General features: G+C 46.0%; 1 protein-coding gene across 1 annotated transcript in view; it reads left to right on the plus strand.

Annotated features, from left to right (window-relative positions):
- The window catches only part of LIMD1 (LIM domain containing 1), a 34566-nt gene that overhangs the window by 9237 nt on the left and 9356 nt on the right, over positions 1-15973 (plus strand). Inside the window, exons 2-5 of the mRNA XM_065830807.2 lie at positions 1124-1225; positions 12757-12824; positions 14115-14177; positions 15655-15785. Coding sequence (XP_065686879.1) covers positions 1124-1225; positions 12757-12824; positions 14115-14177; positions 15655-15785 — 364 coding nt within the window. The remainder of the gene's footprint in view (positions 1-1123; positions 1226-12756; positions 12825-14114; positions 14178-15654; positions 15786-15973) is intronic.

Genomic DNA, 15973 nt, shown 5'->3' on the forward strand with positions numbered 1-15973 from the left:
TTTAAAACAGTCTGTTGCAATCACAGGGCAATGCTTGAAGTAAACTGACTTGATGCGTCATTTTCCTTGGACAAAGAATTTATCTCCATGGTCACTAATAATGGTTTTGGGCAGCCTTGCTGCATTTCTCCCTGCAAAGTGGAGGGAGCAGGTCCTGCTAGCAGATGCTGTTGAGGGTGTGAAACTCAGTTGTCACTTCTTAGTCCATTATCAAAGCAGTTTTATGTGGAAATGCAGTGAGATTTGAGAGGCCCTAAGTGGACACCCAACACCTTTTGTGAAGGTGCACTGCTAAAGTCTTCTCCCTGCAGTCCCTTCCCGCTGCCACCACTGCACATCTGCCCCATTGTCACTCTCTCCAGCTGGACCTGGCTCTCCTTCATCCCATGGGCCACCTGAGAGTCAGCCCCCCTTGGCTGGTGGTGCCACCACCACCAGGTATCCTCTCCTTAAAACTGGCTTCTTTCTTGCCTTGTCCTGCAAGAGGCACGAAGAACATCTGGACAGGATACATGGCCTGTAGGTAGCATCTATACGTTGGGTCTCTTTGTTCAGATGTGGCTGACAGAGGGAAAAGAGATATGTGTCAGGTAGTCAGTCCAGCTCTGTTTCAGTGGGAAGTTCTTAGGACCTTCAGCAGACGTGAGAAGGGTCTGAAGTTTATGAGATTTAAAGGGGCTGAGTGAAGAGATGTGTTTCCTCACTTCAGTTGCAAGCAACAAGCTTATTTTATGCAATACATAGCAGAAAATATTGATCTGTGAACAGCCCTCAACACTACTTACTGCCACCTAGGCTTTTTGGAGATTTAAAATGTATGTGAAGTTTGTGGGAATGACTCGGTAAAGGAAGATGTCACTGTAGACAAAGAGGGCTGTTGTCCACTTTACTTGCTTGCAAAGTGCTTTTGCCATGGAGGTTTGATGACTGTTTTGACCACTGTTAACAGTGTCTCTCGGCGTGGGTGACACCGATGTCATGTACATCCTGTGGCTACCGTGAACTGCCTGGTCCGAAGCTGCTGGGCCACCGTGCTGAATTACAGGTGTGGTCACCCAGCCAGTGACTCCAGCTGCCTTGCCAGGTCCCACTTCTGACCTCTGTCTCCTTTTCTGTCTTCCAGGCACCTGTGTGAAGTGCAGCAAGGGGGTGTATGGAGCAAACCAGGCTTGCCAGGCCATGGGCAACCTCTACCACGATGGCTGCTTCACCTGCGGAGCCTGCAGTGAGTAACCCCTGCCTGGCCTGATGCCACTGGGGCAAGCTCTTTGGGCTTAACTTTTTTCTGGTGTAAAGGAGGGGAAAAGGAAAAAAAAAAAAAGAAAAAGAAAAAAAGGAAGTGGTTATTGAATGATCTGCCAGCTGTGTGTCTTGGTAGTGGTCATGCTTGCTGTTTGTCTTTGAATAGTTTTTTGCAAGGCATGTAGAAAAGATGCTTTGAATGAACCAGCCATCTGCGTTCTGGTATGGGGGACAGTTGTTTTCATTGCTCTGTCTCTCTGTTACAGCTATGTTTTCTTACTCATAGGAGTATTTTTTTCAAAGTGACAGTGAATATGCCTTAGCTGGCATTTAGGGGGTTTTTATTTGTCATGTCAGCCTTTACAGCCGTTCTGGCCTTTCTGTCTGTGGACCCCAGGGAGAGCTGCCATGCCGAGGGGTGCGAGTGTCTCAACGGGGTCTGCGAGTGCCCAAGACACCTTTTCAGATGGAGCTGTTGCACAGTCAGTCCGGTCACAGCATTTTCACTGCCTGCGTTACCTTTACTCGCTGTCAGCATTTTGGTCTTCTGAAGGACAGCTGGTCAAAGTGTCTGTGCACGTGAATGACCCAGGTTACACGTCTTGCTTGTTCTTTCCCTGGAGAAATGGAGCTGTGTCCCCAGATGAGGGGCACGTCTCTGCTACCTTGTTCTCTGGTTGTTGCAGGAAGGGAGCTGGTTATTGTGCCAGGGGTGTCAGGCTGGGAGCAGCGATGGTGAGCCCTGTGAAATCTGCCCAGAAAACATGGTAAACAGTTCAGCTGGCCCCACCAAGCTCCCTGCCATGTGTAAGACCCACATATGAAGCTTGCTGTAGCGTATACCATGCTGCAATGTATGAATCCTCCTGAGCGGCTTTTCAACGAGGCCCGTGATGGAGCTGGGGTGAGGAACTGGACTCCTTGATTTCAAATGGTGGTTGTGTTTGTAAGACAGTGGTGTTCCTATTTTGTTCTCTTTAGGTCTAGTAGCTTATTTTTAGAAATGTAGCTATATATGTGGTGACAGAAAAAAAAAATAATAGTCCTTCTGGTGCTTCTGTATGTATCAGTTTGGTTTTCCCAGATGAGTTAGAGTTTTTCTCCTGCGTTGTGTTCAGAGTTGTAAACTCATCAGAACTGCATGTGTTTTATTTGGAGCTGCAAAGTAGGAATAAATATAGAAAGATGTGTGTGCTTTTTAATAATAGCTGAACCTTGAACTCATTTCCCAGCTGTCCCGACACCAGCTGCCTTGCCTCACCTATGTTTTCAGTAGGGTGCTTCATCGTCATCTGACTGAGAACAAGAAAACTGAAAAAGTGATGTTTGCACATGGTGGCAGTTTCCTAAAGGCTCAAGAAGTCAGCAGCTCACTTTTTTGCCCTCTCTGATAAGTTAATTACCCATGTTCTCCTGTGGAGAGGATTCCTGGCTGCAGCTGGGGCTTTGCTTCAGGGACCTCTTGCCCTCCATGGCCTGGCGACTTCCAAACTGCCCTTGCACACAAAGCTCCTGTTAAAAATAATCCAGCAGCAGGTTCAAGCTGTTTTAAATTTCTAAAATTATTACTGTGCAACAGGCGCTTTGGAAAGAAACGCTTTCAATCCTCCTTTTAGAACGGATTTTGCTATCTTTACTTGGAGATCAGGGCTAGGGTGATATATGTGATTGCAGAGGTATCAATGGTTGCTTCCATTTATGTTTGTTTGTGTTCAGTTAAAAAATAGCTTAATCCCATTTCTAATGAGGTGGGTTGGTGAGGACTGATAGAAATAGCAGCAAATAGCTGCTCTAAAAGGCAACCCTTTCCAAAGGTTTCTAGTGCAAGATGAAAGGGTTTGCGTGTCAGGCCTCTGCAGCCGCCATCTTTCCCTCACGTGCAGGTACCTTTGTGTGTGTTGAGGCTCACAAGACACTCTCCAGCGCAGGGGCTGGTTTCCTGCACTGCTGCCATGGTCTGCAGGGCCCTTCGCCAAGGAGTTGTTTGCTCCAGGGATTTTTGGGGCACGGGGAGCAAATGTACGCGAGGGGAATCCTTCCTTTCACAGACACGAGGAAAAAATTTTTTACAGTGAGGGTGGTGAAACACTGGCTCAGGTTGCCCAGAGAGAAGGTAGATGCCCCGTCCCTGTAGGCATTCAAGGCCAGGCTGGACAGGGCTCTGAGCAACTATAGAATCATAGAATGTCCCACAAGGATCATTGAGTCCAACTCCTGTCCCTGCACAGGACAACCCCACAGTTCACACCATGTGTTCGTGGGTGTTGTCCAGTCTGTTCTTCAACACTGTCAGGCTTGGGGCCGTGACACCTCCCTGGGCAGCCTGTTCCAGTGCTCCACCACTCGCTGGGGGAAGAACTTTTTCCTAATGTTCAACCCAAACCACCCCTGGCACATCTTCCTGCCATTCCCTCGGGTTCTGTCATTGATCACCAGAGAGAAGAGGGGGCTCCTGCCCCTCCTCCTCCCCTTGTGAGGAAGCTGTAGGCCATGATGCAGTCTCCTCTCAGTCTCCTCCAGGCTGAAAAAAACAAGTGACTTCAGCCACTTCTCGTACAGTTTCTTCTCCAAACCCTTCACCAACTTTGTAGGCCTCTTCCGGACACTCTTCAGCATCTTCTTATGTTTTTTATACTGTGGTACCCACATCTAGTTGAATATCTCCCTGCTTGTGGCAGGAGGGCTGGACTCCTCTAGAAGTCCCTTCCAACCCGAACTATTCTATGATTTCCCAGTCCCCTGGACCATCAGTGGATGAAGGGCACACAGCCCTGTTGTTACCCAGAGAGAGCGCCTGCCTCTCTGCAGGCTTGCTGTCATCTGCAGTAAATATGATGAGACGGTTTTATCTACCAGAAAAATAAATATTTGTCTGAATGGTTGCTGTCTGTCTAGCTGCAAAGCATGTCCTGAACAGCCTATGTGGAAACTCTGGTTTCCAGCTGAAAAGCAAGTAGTGCTTTTAAGGTCAAGCGGAGTTCGTCTTGGACACCATCCAGTACAGTCTTGTCTTTGAGAAGTCAAGGTTGCTCGTGCTTTCAATCATAAAATTTCTGCTCTGAACCCCTGAATATCTCTGCTCCAATAAATAAAATATACAAAATTACCTATTAAGGTAAAGCATATTGTCCTCCAGATATTTATATCTGCTGTCCTGCTGTTTTCATTTTAGTGAGGATTTCTAATTTTGCTTGTAGTTGGATTTGTGTCCAAATGTGCATTAGTTTCCCAGATACAAATACCGAGAGGGTCTAAGGAGGGGAGAGGAGTTGATATCTCATGGTGCCAAATTTCCTACGCCCTCTGTTTCCTAATACACATATATTCAGAGATAAATGATAGGGCAATTGGTTGAGCAGAGCTATGCATATGTTACACAGTTCAGTTGTCAAGAAAAAAAAAGTGCTGTTTTATCTGAGCCATTGGCATGTAATGCAGAAAATTTGGCTTAGAGGTCAAAATAGCAGATTTAGAATGATTACTTTGGCATAAATGTCTCATTTATCTTCTTGTTTGTTACAGGGCAGAGACACAAACAAGGCAACGTTTTACAGAGAGAGAGAGGAAGAAGCTTTAGACTTTCTGCAGAATTAGTGATAGATGATATTTGATTTACAGGAGGACCATTAAAGTAGGTTAAAAAAAAAAGGGCTTCGAAACTCATAGAGGCATTTCCTGCAAGCTCAAGGTGTCAGTTTCCATCTTGTGTTTTATTTTGTTTTGTTTTTTCTCAATTTTTTAAACAAACAGTTGCAGTTATCAAATGGTTTGTTACACATTAACCATTTAAGTTAAATCACATATGTGTACCTCCTCAGAACACAAAAAATGCAGATGTTTCCACATGTTGATATTTGTTATTTAGGTATTAAGGAGACCTTATAAACGATACTGATTTAACTAGACAGTATCGCTCTAACCTATTGTGGTGGTGTAGTGTTTTCTCTTGGGTTCAGCCAGGCTTATATTCAACTGCCACAGATTGCCTGGAAAACAGACCTTTTTAGCTCTGCTGGAAGTGTAATTTAGAGCATAAGGGTCTTGTACGTGAGCCACTTGGTCCTCAGAGGAAATGTGAAAGCTAAAAAAGTGCAAGGGAAGTGTCAGAGATGACTGTGAAGGAAATCAGTAGGCGAGGAAGGAAGTCGGAAAGAAAGAACTGATTGCAAGGTGGTTTGAAGGAGGGTTTGATGTTGAACTGTAGCAGAAGGTCCAAAATGTGGACCAGATTTTGACCCCTTATTGCAAAAAGATGGCGAACTTGCATGTTTGCCAGATTACAGAATTTGACCTTTGACGTGTCAACATTACTACATTTTCTTTTTTTTATTGTAAGCTCAGATTAGTGTTGATGTCTGTGTAAAAGGGTAACAGGCTGCTGTTCCAGTGGCAGAGTTTGAAATAATGTGAGCTGGCTGTCTCTTGTGACCCTCTGGGGATAAATATGGTTGTTCTTTTTTTTTTTTTAATATTTCACAATGTAGTTGTATTTAGCGATATTAAGGGTCATTTACTAAATAAGGTATCGAAACAGTTTATCTGTGAGCGTCGCCCTGTGCTTTGGTGAACTTGTCTTGCTGTGGTGATTATAAAGCATGGCTACTTAGAGTGATGTCTTCGGCATGATTATGTTGAATAAGCATGCCCCATATTGGTATATAACCCCTGGAACAACAAGGCCATGGTTTCTATTGGTATTGCTAAATAACTCTGCAAGTAGAAAGTCACTTTTTTCTTGTGAGCGCTACTTAATCCCAGGTTGCAGGACAGCCCGCCTCGCCAAGTGAATTTCCCCATGGCACATATATGTGTGTGGTTAGCTTCAGATGCAGAAACTACCAGCTCTTCCAGTGAAGGCAGAATTTACTCCTTGTAATTGGATATAAAATGACTACACTGATGGACACACATGAGAAATGCACAGATCTTCAAAGCGGAGAGTGCAAAGTACTGCTGGTAATCCTTCCTCGGCATCCCTTTAATAAAATTATCATGCAAGAGTCCACATAGTAAACAATATATTTTTGTAGCCAAAGTAATCTCAGAAAAGATTCAGCCATGCCTGGAGACAGGGAAGCCATCAGTGCATGTTTCCGCTCCAGTCTAAATTGCTGCTTTGTTCTTGCTGACTTTTTATCTTCAGTCTCTCGCTGGTGAGGAATCCCTGCTGTTTGGCACAAGAAGTGCTTGCTATAGATGAGAAACTCCAGGGCAGACTTCACGGTAGGATGACAGGATTATGCGTATTCCTCTCCTGGCCAGGTTTCAGGGCGGTGGTGCTCTGGGGTCTGAGCTGAAGGGGCTTTCACGTGCTCCAGGGTCCTCAGTAGATTTCCCTTCTGGAAAGCTGCAAGTGTTCAGCTCACACACAGGAGATGCAGTCAGAGCTTTATCAATATGCTGGTGGTTTGAGTTATGGTGTGTGTTTTAGTGCTGGCTTAAAGTCTGAAATCATTAGGACAATGTGAGAAAAGGGTTGAAATGTTTAATGGAATGTATTTCCAGTCTTTCTGGTATTTGTATTTTACAATGCCATCTCCAAAGTACTGTTTTTTGTTAAGAACAGGCGTAGGATTAATTGTACTGTAAAGATTTCAGGGGATTTCTTATAATGTTTTAATGGGACCTATGAATAATTTCCTGAGCAGTGGCTCAGTAAGCACCGAGACCTCTTCTATGCCTAGAGAAATTAAAAAACTGCTCTCTCATAATAGTTTCGATGCAGTTATGTTCACCAAGAACACAGAGATTGCCTCCTCCTCCTTCCTCCTCTGAGCCTCCGTGTGTTAGGACAATGGTTGGTGGGTGATGGGGTGGGAGGCCAGCTCCCACAGCCACCTGGTTTTGGTGCATTTTGGGGAACAGGGCAGCTGTCTCCGCAGTGATGCAGAGAGTGGCTGGGCCCTGGGTTGAAAACCAATACCTCAGTAGGGACTCCCCGGGTTGTAGCACTGCTTTGTCACAGGGTGACTTTATCTTACCTCTGAATTTTGAAGCTTCTAGGGGCTTTCCCTAAAAAAGAAAAAGCGTTTGAATATCTTCTTGCAACCATTTGCCATCAGCAGAGGGAGGGGCATTGCTCAGTTGTGTGGCTTACTGTGGTTTCGCAATGGTTCCCTCTGAGGAGCTGTTTCTGCCTTCACCTGTGGTTGCTGTGCCGTTCGAGGTGGCTGACCTTTTCTTACATGTGCCAGAGCATGCTTGTGGCTCTCAGGAATCAGATCATTTTCTCACAGCTTTGGGGTTTTGTTTTTGGTTTGTGTGTTGTTTTTCTTTTGTTTTTTTTTTTGTTTTTTTTTCATTTTTTTTTAATCACCTCAAATGTGCAGTGAGAGCACAAAAGGCATTTTTTGCAATTTTACAATACAGCTGGTGTGGCTGAGGGAGAGACCGAACATCTTAATGGTAACGGAGCTACTTCATCTGAGCGCAGTTTTTTCCTAGGACACAACCTATCCTCCTGCCCATGGTTTTACCAAGGCTTTTGTCTGAGCTGAGGTGCCTGCTGGATGATCACAGTCTGAGTTTACCTGATTTGGAGGATGTGCAGGCATCCGAGTGGCCCTTTCGTGCAGCCCCAGTTGAAGAGCAGAGTGGAAATATTGACGCTTCCATGTCAGACTCGGTGCTGCGTCCAGCTTTAGTGGCAGCCAACAGAAGTAGCATGGGTGGCAGGAATTAAGTAGAGCTCTGATGCTCGACCTAGCCTGTGGCACACAGGAGGACACCACACTGCATGTCAGCAATGCCAGTATCCATGGAGGGCTCCAAAAGTACATCTACTGGCAAGGAACCAGTGGGTCTTGTTTGCTGCTGATCTGTGGGCAGTGGGGACTTTTGTATGGCATGTGGGAGCTGAGGGCGCTGCCTGCGCCTGTTTTGCTGCCTGCAGGGTGTGCGTGGACCAGAGTAGGTTCTTTGATCTGAACCTCCTCATACTTCTTTGTGAAGGAAGAGCTGCAGCTTGGGCTGGAGCCACCCAGGACTGAGGAGGAGCTTGTTGCAATCCTTAGCAGCTAGATGGATGGTGTTCCCAGGCTGCTGCCTCACTGCTGTGTCAGGAGGTTGCATCCAGTGAGTCCAGAAACTGAAATCCTTTTGGATTTAACCTGCCATTAGTAATCACATATGCAAATTTACCTTACAGCCATGGTGCTCTAAGAAGGGCGAATTTTTGTAATGACAGAAGCCCACAGTTGTCAATGTGAAAGGGACCCAGGAGCAGCTGGCAGTCAGCAGTGATTCTCACTCATCTGCTGTGCAGATACCTGAGGGAGCTTCATGGTTCTTAGATGTGAGAAGTGAGGTCCACACTGCAACCCCAGCAATGCAGGGTCCTGGTCATGCATCCCCATAGAGCCCTGGGGTCTGGACATGGCCCTGTACCATTGCATGCATCGAGAGCAATCTCTTGTCTTTGAACATGGTTTTGTGACCCTATTGTCATTTTAATAAATAATTATTTTAATAAATAATTTCTCAAAAGAGAGTTTAGTCCAGCTCCCCAGCAAGCAAATGATGCATCTCTGAGCATCCTCCTTGGGCCATTGCCAGTCCCTGGTAAACCACTCTTTGTGTGAACTTCAAAAGGAGAGAGCTATCACTTGAGAATATGATGGACAAAAGCACCAGCAGCCTGTGAGTGCAGCCTGGTGGTATGCCTATTAGCAGCCACTAAGCAAAGCATGTTTATTTTACCTCAAAGGCACTAGTGACAAAGCTTGAAATATTCTGAAATTGGTACATAGATGAACTCAAGGTCATCCTGAAGGTCCTGCAGCTAAACAAATCAGACAGACATGTTCAGGGTGAGGAGTACATGAAAACACAAAGCTCAAACCTCCTGCCAGGAAGAGGAGCAAGAAATCTTGTAGAAATGAATGAAGATGGTACGGTTGAAATGCTGAAGAATTGTAATTGTCTGAATTTTTTCAGGTGAGAGATTAGCTAAATTCAGAGTGAACTGAAAGTGAAATACAGTCAGGAAACCAGCAGCTTAAGACATGTAGTAGAGCAACTGATCCTGAAAGTGGAACCTATGCATTAATATTCCTGGGTTTATCAAAGTATATTGTCTTTGTAGTCACAGAATCACAGAATGTCAGGGATTGGAAGGGACCTCAGAAGATCATCTAGTCTAATCCCCCTGCAGGAGCAGGAACACCTAGATGAGGTTACGTCATCATGATGCATATTTAAAGTAGGCAGTGATCAATATGTGATTCCTTATATGCCATTTAAGTTCTCCATCCTTCCTTTGGGTGAAATTATGAAAGCATCTCTGTGTTCATGCACAGCCTGTGCCGGCCTCTGAAGGCACACAGTCAGAGGCACCGCTTTTGAGAGGGACTTGTTGGATGCACGGTGCTATGCCGTGACAGGAAGCTCAGGGCAGGGACAGGAGCAGCTGCTCCCCAGCTCTGCGCTCTGGGGCAGTCCAAGCACAGTTTTTTACTGGTGTGGCCGCAGCCGGAACGTGCATTTCCCAGCTCCACCGGGACAGTCCCCAGCGCAGCCTGGGGAAGTGAGCTCTTCCTGCATCTTGCTTTCCATGTGTATGATGAGGAGATGCTTCCTCACCTCAAAGGAGGGGTGGGAGGAAAGGTCCATCCCAATGTGGGCAGGGAGAAGCTGAGAGCAGCAGGGGGAGAAACCAGGTCTATTTGCATGCACCTTTCCACGGTTGCTGCAGGGACAGGGACACCTGGTTACTCCTGTTTTTGTCAAATTTCCTTTTACACTTCTGCTGGGGGCTTAAAGACAGTCACAGAGAGGAGCGAAATACAGTCAAAATGACTACATCATCCCTAAAGAAAGTAATTAGATCATGCCTCCCTTCCCTCAAAGTGCTCTTGTTGTCAGTACCTCTTCATGGGCTCACATAATGCCAACAGCCAAATTATAAATCCTTTATAAAGCAGTTTATCCCTCTGCTGAATGAGCTTGCAGCAGAAGCCCAGACACAGTGCGCTGGCTGCATCACCTCCTCTGAAAGTCTGTTGCTATCAATCTTGACCTGCTAATGTCACAGGGTTAAAAATACACCGAGTGCAGAATGGCCGGTGAATGCTTTTTTGGTCACTGTGGAAGAATGATGTGGTGGCAGCAATCCAAACCTCATCCCTTCTGCTGGAATGGCTGTTCCTCATGCACCAGCCAGAGCCTTTGTCCAGAGAAGTGTTTCTTCATTGTGTGGATCCACACGTATGTTTTTCCTCACCATTTCCAGCTTGTCTTTAAGGGGAGACATTGCATACAGGTGGAAAGTCACTTGGGCAGCTGCCCACAGCACTAAGCTGGAGCCCATGCTACCGCATAATTTAAAATTAAAGTTAAATATTTTTTGTTTGTTTTTCATTTTTAGGTGTGCCAAATCCCAGTGCTGTGTTTAAATCAGCGGGGGATTTTCAGGAGTACTTCTTGGTGCAATTAGTCTTGTTGTTAACTCACTTAGGACCACCGTTGACAAGGGTGCTGCAAATTCCAGGTGTCCCCACACCCCTCCTTCCCCTGCATAGAAATTGGGACTCTGTGACTCCCATTGAGCATGCTGGGCTCATCTGTGGACAGGTAGGCACGCAGGAGGGGTTATCATACAAATCTGCACCCTGGGTTATGGGCCACAAAGCTGACATGTCCAAGAGTAGATACTTTTTATTTTGGGCTGCAAGTCCTGTTTTGTTGTCGGCAACTTTGGCAACACATCGAGGTGGGTGAGAGAAATCAGAGCGGGATGCTTTCGGGTTTGTCAGGTTTTTTTCTATGTCTCGTCTGATATCTGTGTTGGTGCAAGAATGGGCTGGTACTTTGGGTCATCTCTGACCTCCGGGTAATGTGGTTGTCCCCAGCAGGGATAAGAGGAAAACGGAGGATGATGAGTGTGTTGGAGCAGCGTGTTCTTGCTCCTGTGCCAGCCCAGTAAACATACAGCTGAGCAGTGCCTGCAGCTTAACCATGAAGCTGCTGTACCAGCAAACGGAGAGAGGCTCCTTCTTCAGGAAACATGCTACCACCTCCTCTGCCTGTCTTGCTGGCTGCAACCTGGGCCGGGCACGAAGGGCTGCTGGTGAGATGTTCTGGCTGAATTCACTGACAAAACTTCAGCGCTTAGCTGGAGCATCTCCATTTCCCCAAGCGCAGCAGGAGTTGTTTCCCAGCCTGAGAGTGCCCTCTGGTGAAGGCAGGAAACAGGAAAGATTGTAGTTTATTGAAGTGATGTTATTTGGCTTCCTCCTTTTCTTAAAAGCTTTGCAGCTGGCATGGTTGTTTGCTGAAGGCTGCCAGATAGGTGTGTGCCATAAACCACCAAGATGTGACCTCCAGACCAGTCCCTTGTGCCATCTGCCTTTATACACCCAGCATATGATAATATTTTTTTTAATGATATTTGCCATGTGCAGCATATCAAGTGAGAGGCTTCTGGGCCCCAATGTCTCAGTTCTCATTTCCCTCCAGAGAAGCCTGGCAGGTCCCCCAAACCAGCCTGCGGCAGGTCCTGCTCCAGCAGCACCCGAGCAGTGCTGCTCCCCCACCCTGGGTGCTCCCTCCAGGAATGTGCTTGGGACTCCATGACTGAGCAGAGCAAACAGAGCTACTCCAGTGCCTGGCTGCCTTTCAGACCCCTGGCTGAAGAGGGAAAATCGGCTGCAAAGAAGTAGGAGCAGCGTTTTATAAACAAACAAAACGTAGCCCTGTTCACCAAGGCGAAGGAAGGGCACTTAGACATGGCAGGAGTGTGAGCATGTGTTGCCATAGTTATGTGGAACTGAAAACAGATGGCGAATGTGAGGCATAAACACAGAAACTGCAGTAAGTATAAATCTTCCCCATGTGTAGAGTCCTTTCTTGCAAAAACTTTGCCATCTTATCTCTTAGGACGTTCTGCTTTGAAAAAAATATGTTTTTAAAACGATTTCAAATTTTTGTTGGCAGCTGAAATAATGAATATGCTGGTAAGGAGCAGAGAGAAGTGTGTTGGGTGCTCTGGTGTTGCGCTGTGCTGGAGGCAAACTGGGTTGGTTGGGTGTTGCAGAGGCTTATCTGGCAGCTGCTGGTTGGAGGCATCTTCTAGTGGAACAGCATGAGGGGTGACATTTTGAGGAATGATGCCAAGTACAAGCCACCCTCTGCATGTCCTTTTCTTCTCCTTGCTCCTCTCCTGGGGTGTTTTCCAACATGAGTCAGAGCACCCTCACTCACTCTTGCCAGGTTGTTTCATGTTGTCACGTGCCAGGTCATCCAGGCTGGCACAGCTACCTCCTCCTGCCCAGGGGTGGGACTGGTGTCTGGATCCAGTGACGGGCGTTCATCAGCGACCACCAGTGAAAGACGAGTTGGGGTTAGTTGGTCTGGAGTCTGAGAAGACCCCTGCTGGGGTTGGGTGCTCTTTTCCGGCTGCGAGGTGGCCATGCTTGGATGTCCTTGTTATTGTTTACTTCTCAGCAGCTGGATTTTGCTCACATTTTCTCCTTGCTCTCTGCTGACCTTTCTCTTCTCTCTGTGTTTTTCCCTCAGGTCGAAAGCTGAGAGGAAAAGCCTTTTATTTTGTCAATGGCAAGGTGTTCTGTGAAGAGGATTTCCTGGTAAGCGCACAGCTGAAGCTGACCCTTGTGCCAGCACATCTCAGCCTCTCTGGCAGAATGTGCAGCATCCCTGCCGCGCAGCTTTTGCCCACATTTCACACGGCTCCTGTCCGGCACCCTTCTGCTCCCCCTTCACCCAGAGCCAGCCCCACATGTGATGCTGGAAATAGCCAAGTGAAAGACCAGGGTTTTGTGGTGCAGAGCCTGTAGCTCAAGCTGTAGCGTCTTGCAATGGCTCCTTCAAAGTGTGTGTCTGTGGCCATGCCGGGAGAACAGGAGCAAGATGAATGGCTACGGAAAAATGAATGAGTGAATTTCCCTTTGGAGTTAACTGGTTTTCCTTGGGCATCTTAATGGATATCTTTCCCTTGCCCTCAGTGGATTTTGTGTGAACGTACCTGGGCATGAAGCAACACCCTGGTCCTCTCCTTGGCTGGTGGAGATAAAAAGTCATATATCCTCACACCCTTGCCCTGAACCCTAACAGATTAAGCCTTCATTGAGGCTTGAAAAAGGTGTATTGACTTGTTTATTGGGGAAGTTTAGTGATTTCTGTCAGAGAGAATCAAGTTAATCTCTTCTCAGTATATTCTACACAGGTTGAAAATAGAAAAACTGGTTACATGCATCTAAAATACTGTTTTCCAGTTTGCATTTTCACCATTCAGACAGGACTGAAACCTTAGACAGTTGATGTGTTGTGCCCGAATTGCATGTTATGGACATGACAGGCAGTTCCTGACCATTAGATCTCAGCAATAGCGGCAAAAGAAGTTGCTGTGGGCCATACTTGATTGTTATACTGCCAGAGAGCTGGGGTGATACTACTGACCTCGAAGAAGCTCCAGCAGACCTATTAACGGTATAAGCAAAGGAATAATTTGGCTTTCCAAACCTATATATACAGATGTTGTAATATTACTATGATGTGATAAACACAAAAAAGTTCTTGGCTTGCAAATTCAATGGTCAAATAAGCTTATAAGTTCTATTAGTAAATGCCTTACTTGCATGTGCATTTATGTTATTTACTTATATTTAATTAAACTTAGAATTAGGACGTGAAAGTTACAGGAACTCGGACTCCTTCTCAACACTGGAAGTCTGGTGTCTTTATAGAATATCTCCAGGCACCCATCCACAGCTTCATACACTGAAAAAAGCGCTGGGAAGTTTAGCTTGTGTAAGGAGTACAAAAAAAGGCCAAGCAAATAGCGCCCCACAATATGCTGTTGTTTATGCTCGACTAACCTTGTGAAATTTTAAGCCAACTGTTTTTTGTCCTTGCAGTATTCTGGTTTCCAGCAGTCAGCTGACAGGTGTTTCATTTGTGGTCATTTGATAATGGACATGGTAAGTGATAATTGCTTTAGGAAAAGAAATCCCACAGCTTTTTAGAAGAATGCATCAAAAGCAAAATATATTCATATCCAGTACTGTCTGCTGTCATCTGGTAGCCTGCCTAGCGTGAGATTGGTAGCAGAAAGAAAATCCACTAAGCCTTTTGTTGATTTTTGCAGGGAAGCAAAGCTGGCACCCTGCTGTGTGTGGTGCAGAGACTTTGCTCTGCCTGTTTTCAGTGTGAGCTGAAAAGCAGAACCTTTGGCTCTTTCATCCCGTCTCATCCTTTTCTGCACAGTGTATTTTGACTCCTGTCGATGCTTCCTGCTCAGAAGTGCTGATGCTCTGCAGTGCTCCCTTGCTGTGGGGCATCAGTGCAGCTCCGCTGAGCCTGTCGTTCCTGTAGTTGAGCTGTGGCTTCTCACATACCTTCAGGATGAAGCTACTGTCCTGTTGCTGCTTTTTGAGGGTGCTGGTACTCTGGGGAACAGGTTTGACCCAGAGTGTGTGATCCAGACCTCAGTTCAGCTCTGTCCAAGTCCTTGCAAACTCTTCAGCAGATGCGTGGACATCCTACTTATGCAGGCAGTTCTCGTTCGCCTACAAGAGGTATCACCCATTTGAGATGTGCATGGAGCAGGTCACAGCTCAGGGGTCAGCCGGCTTTTAGCCAGCACCGGGCAGCATTCAGTTGTGGGTGATTCAGAGGGAGACAAATTCATGGTCATGTATCTGGTGGTGTAAAAACTACAGCCGAGGCAAAATAAATCAGGAACTTCTGGGTGGCCAGTTCACAGCATGCCTCCCAAGATTTTCTAATGCTCATCATTCATTATCTTTGCTTGCCTGCTTACACTGGAAAGCATTAAAATTGGAAAAGCTCTTTTATACTCAGAAGTCTGATCACCTGGCTGATGGACCATGGTGTTCCAAGGTAGCAATTGCGGCCCCAAAGCCAGCAGGTGAATTGCAGCTGTTGAGCTCAATACAGTTTCCATAGTCTGTGTTAATTAGAAAGCCAGGCTGGCGAGTACAAAGCTCTTGGATATCTAAGGCATTATGAAAACATAGCAATAGTATTTGTTTCAGCCTCTCATGCAGAATATAAAGATGTATTTCCTTTTGTTGATCTGGTGCGTCATGCCTTGTGATCCTGCTAAGTGTTCTCCTGCTGTTGGCTTCAGAAAAGTATTTTCTTTCCTTTAAATTCTGTCACTTCTGTCCTTTGTAATGCTAAATACCCTGACTGAGACTTTAAATTGTTTTCTTACACATGCTAATAATTAATTTCTCTGGAGCAGGTGATATATATTAATTCCAGCTGCCCTTTCCATCCCTGTTAACTCATTATTCAGATGAGGTGCCCGAAAAAAGACACAGCCCTACTGATGAATATGCAGCATTGTCTGATGTAAAGCTATGTGTTCATTGTTTTCACCTTTACTGGCCGTTCACAGGGGTTTTTTTTCTGTCTCTTGGTTTGTTGCAGATCCTGCAGGCTCTAGGGAAATCATATCATCCAGGCTGCTTCCGATGCGTGGTGTGCAATGAGTGTCTGGATGGTGTGCCGTTCACTGTAGACTCTGAAAACAAAATCTACTGTGTCAGAGATTACCACAAGTAAGGACAAAATAAACAGCAGACGTGTTCCAATCAACCGGCCTACAATTTAGCTTTTCAGCTAATTAGGAACTGTCGATTAGTAAAATAGGAACAGAGTTAGAAGCGAGAAGTTTAAGGATGGGGCTAGACTCTAGAAATTCCCGATGTGTGTCCTTTTGGCCTGGCATCTACTCTGGTGTAACTCT

This window comes from Patagioenas fasciata, chromosome 2 (assembly GCF_037038585.1).
Source record: "Patagioenas fasciata isolate bPatFas1 chromosome 2, bPatFas1.hap1, whole genome shotgun sequence".
NCBI classification, from domain to species: Eukaryota; Metazoa; Chordata; class Aves; order Columbiformes; family Columbidae; genus Patagioenas; species Patagioenas fasciata.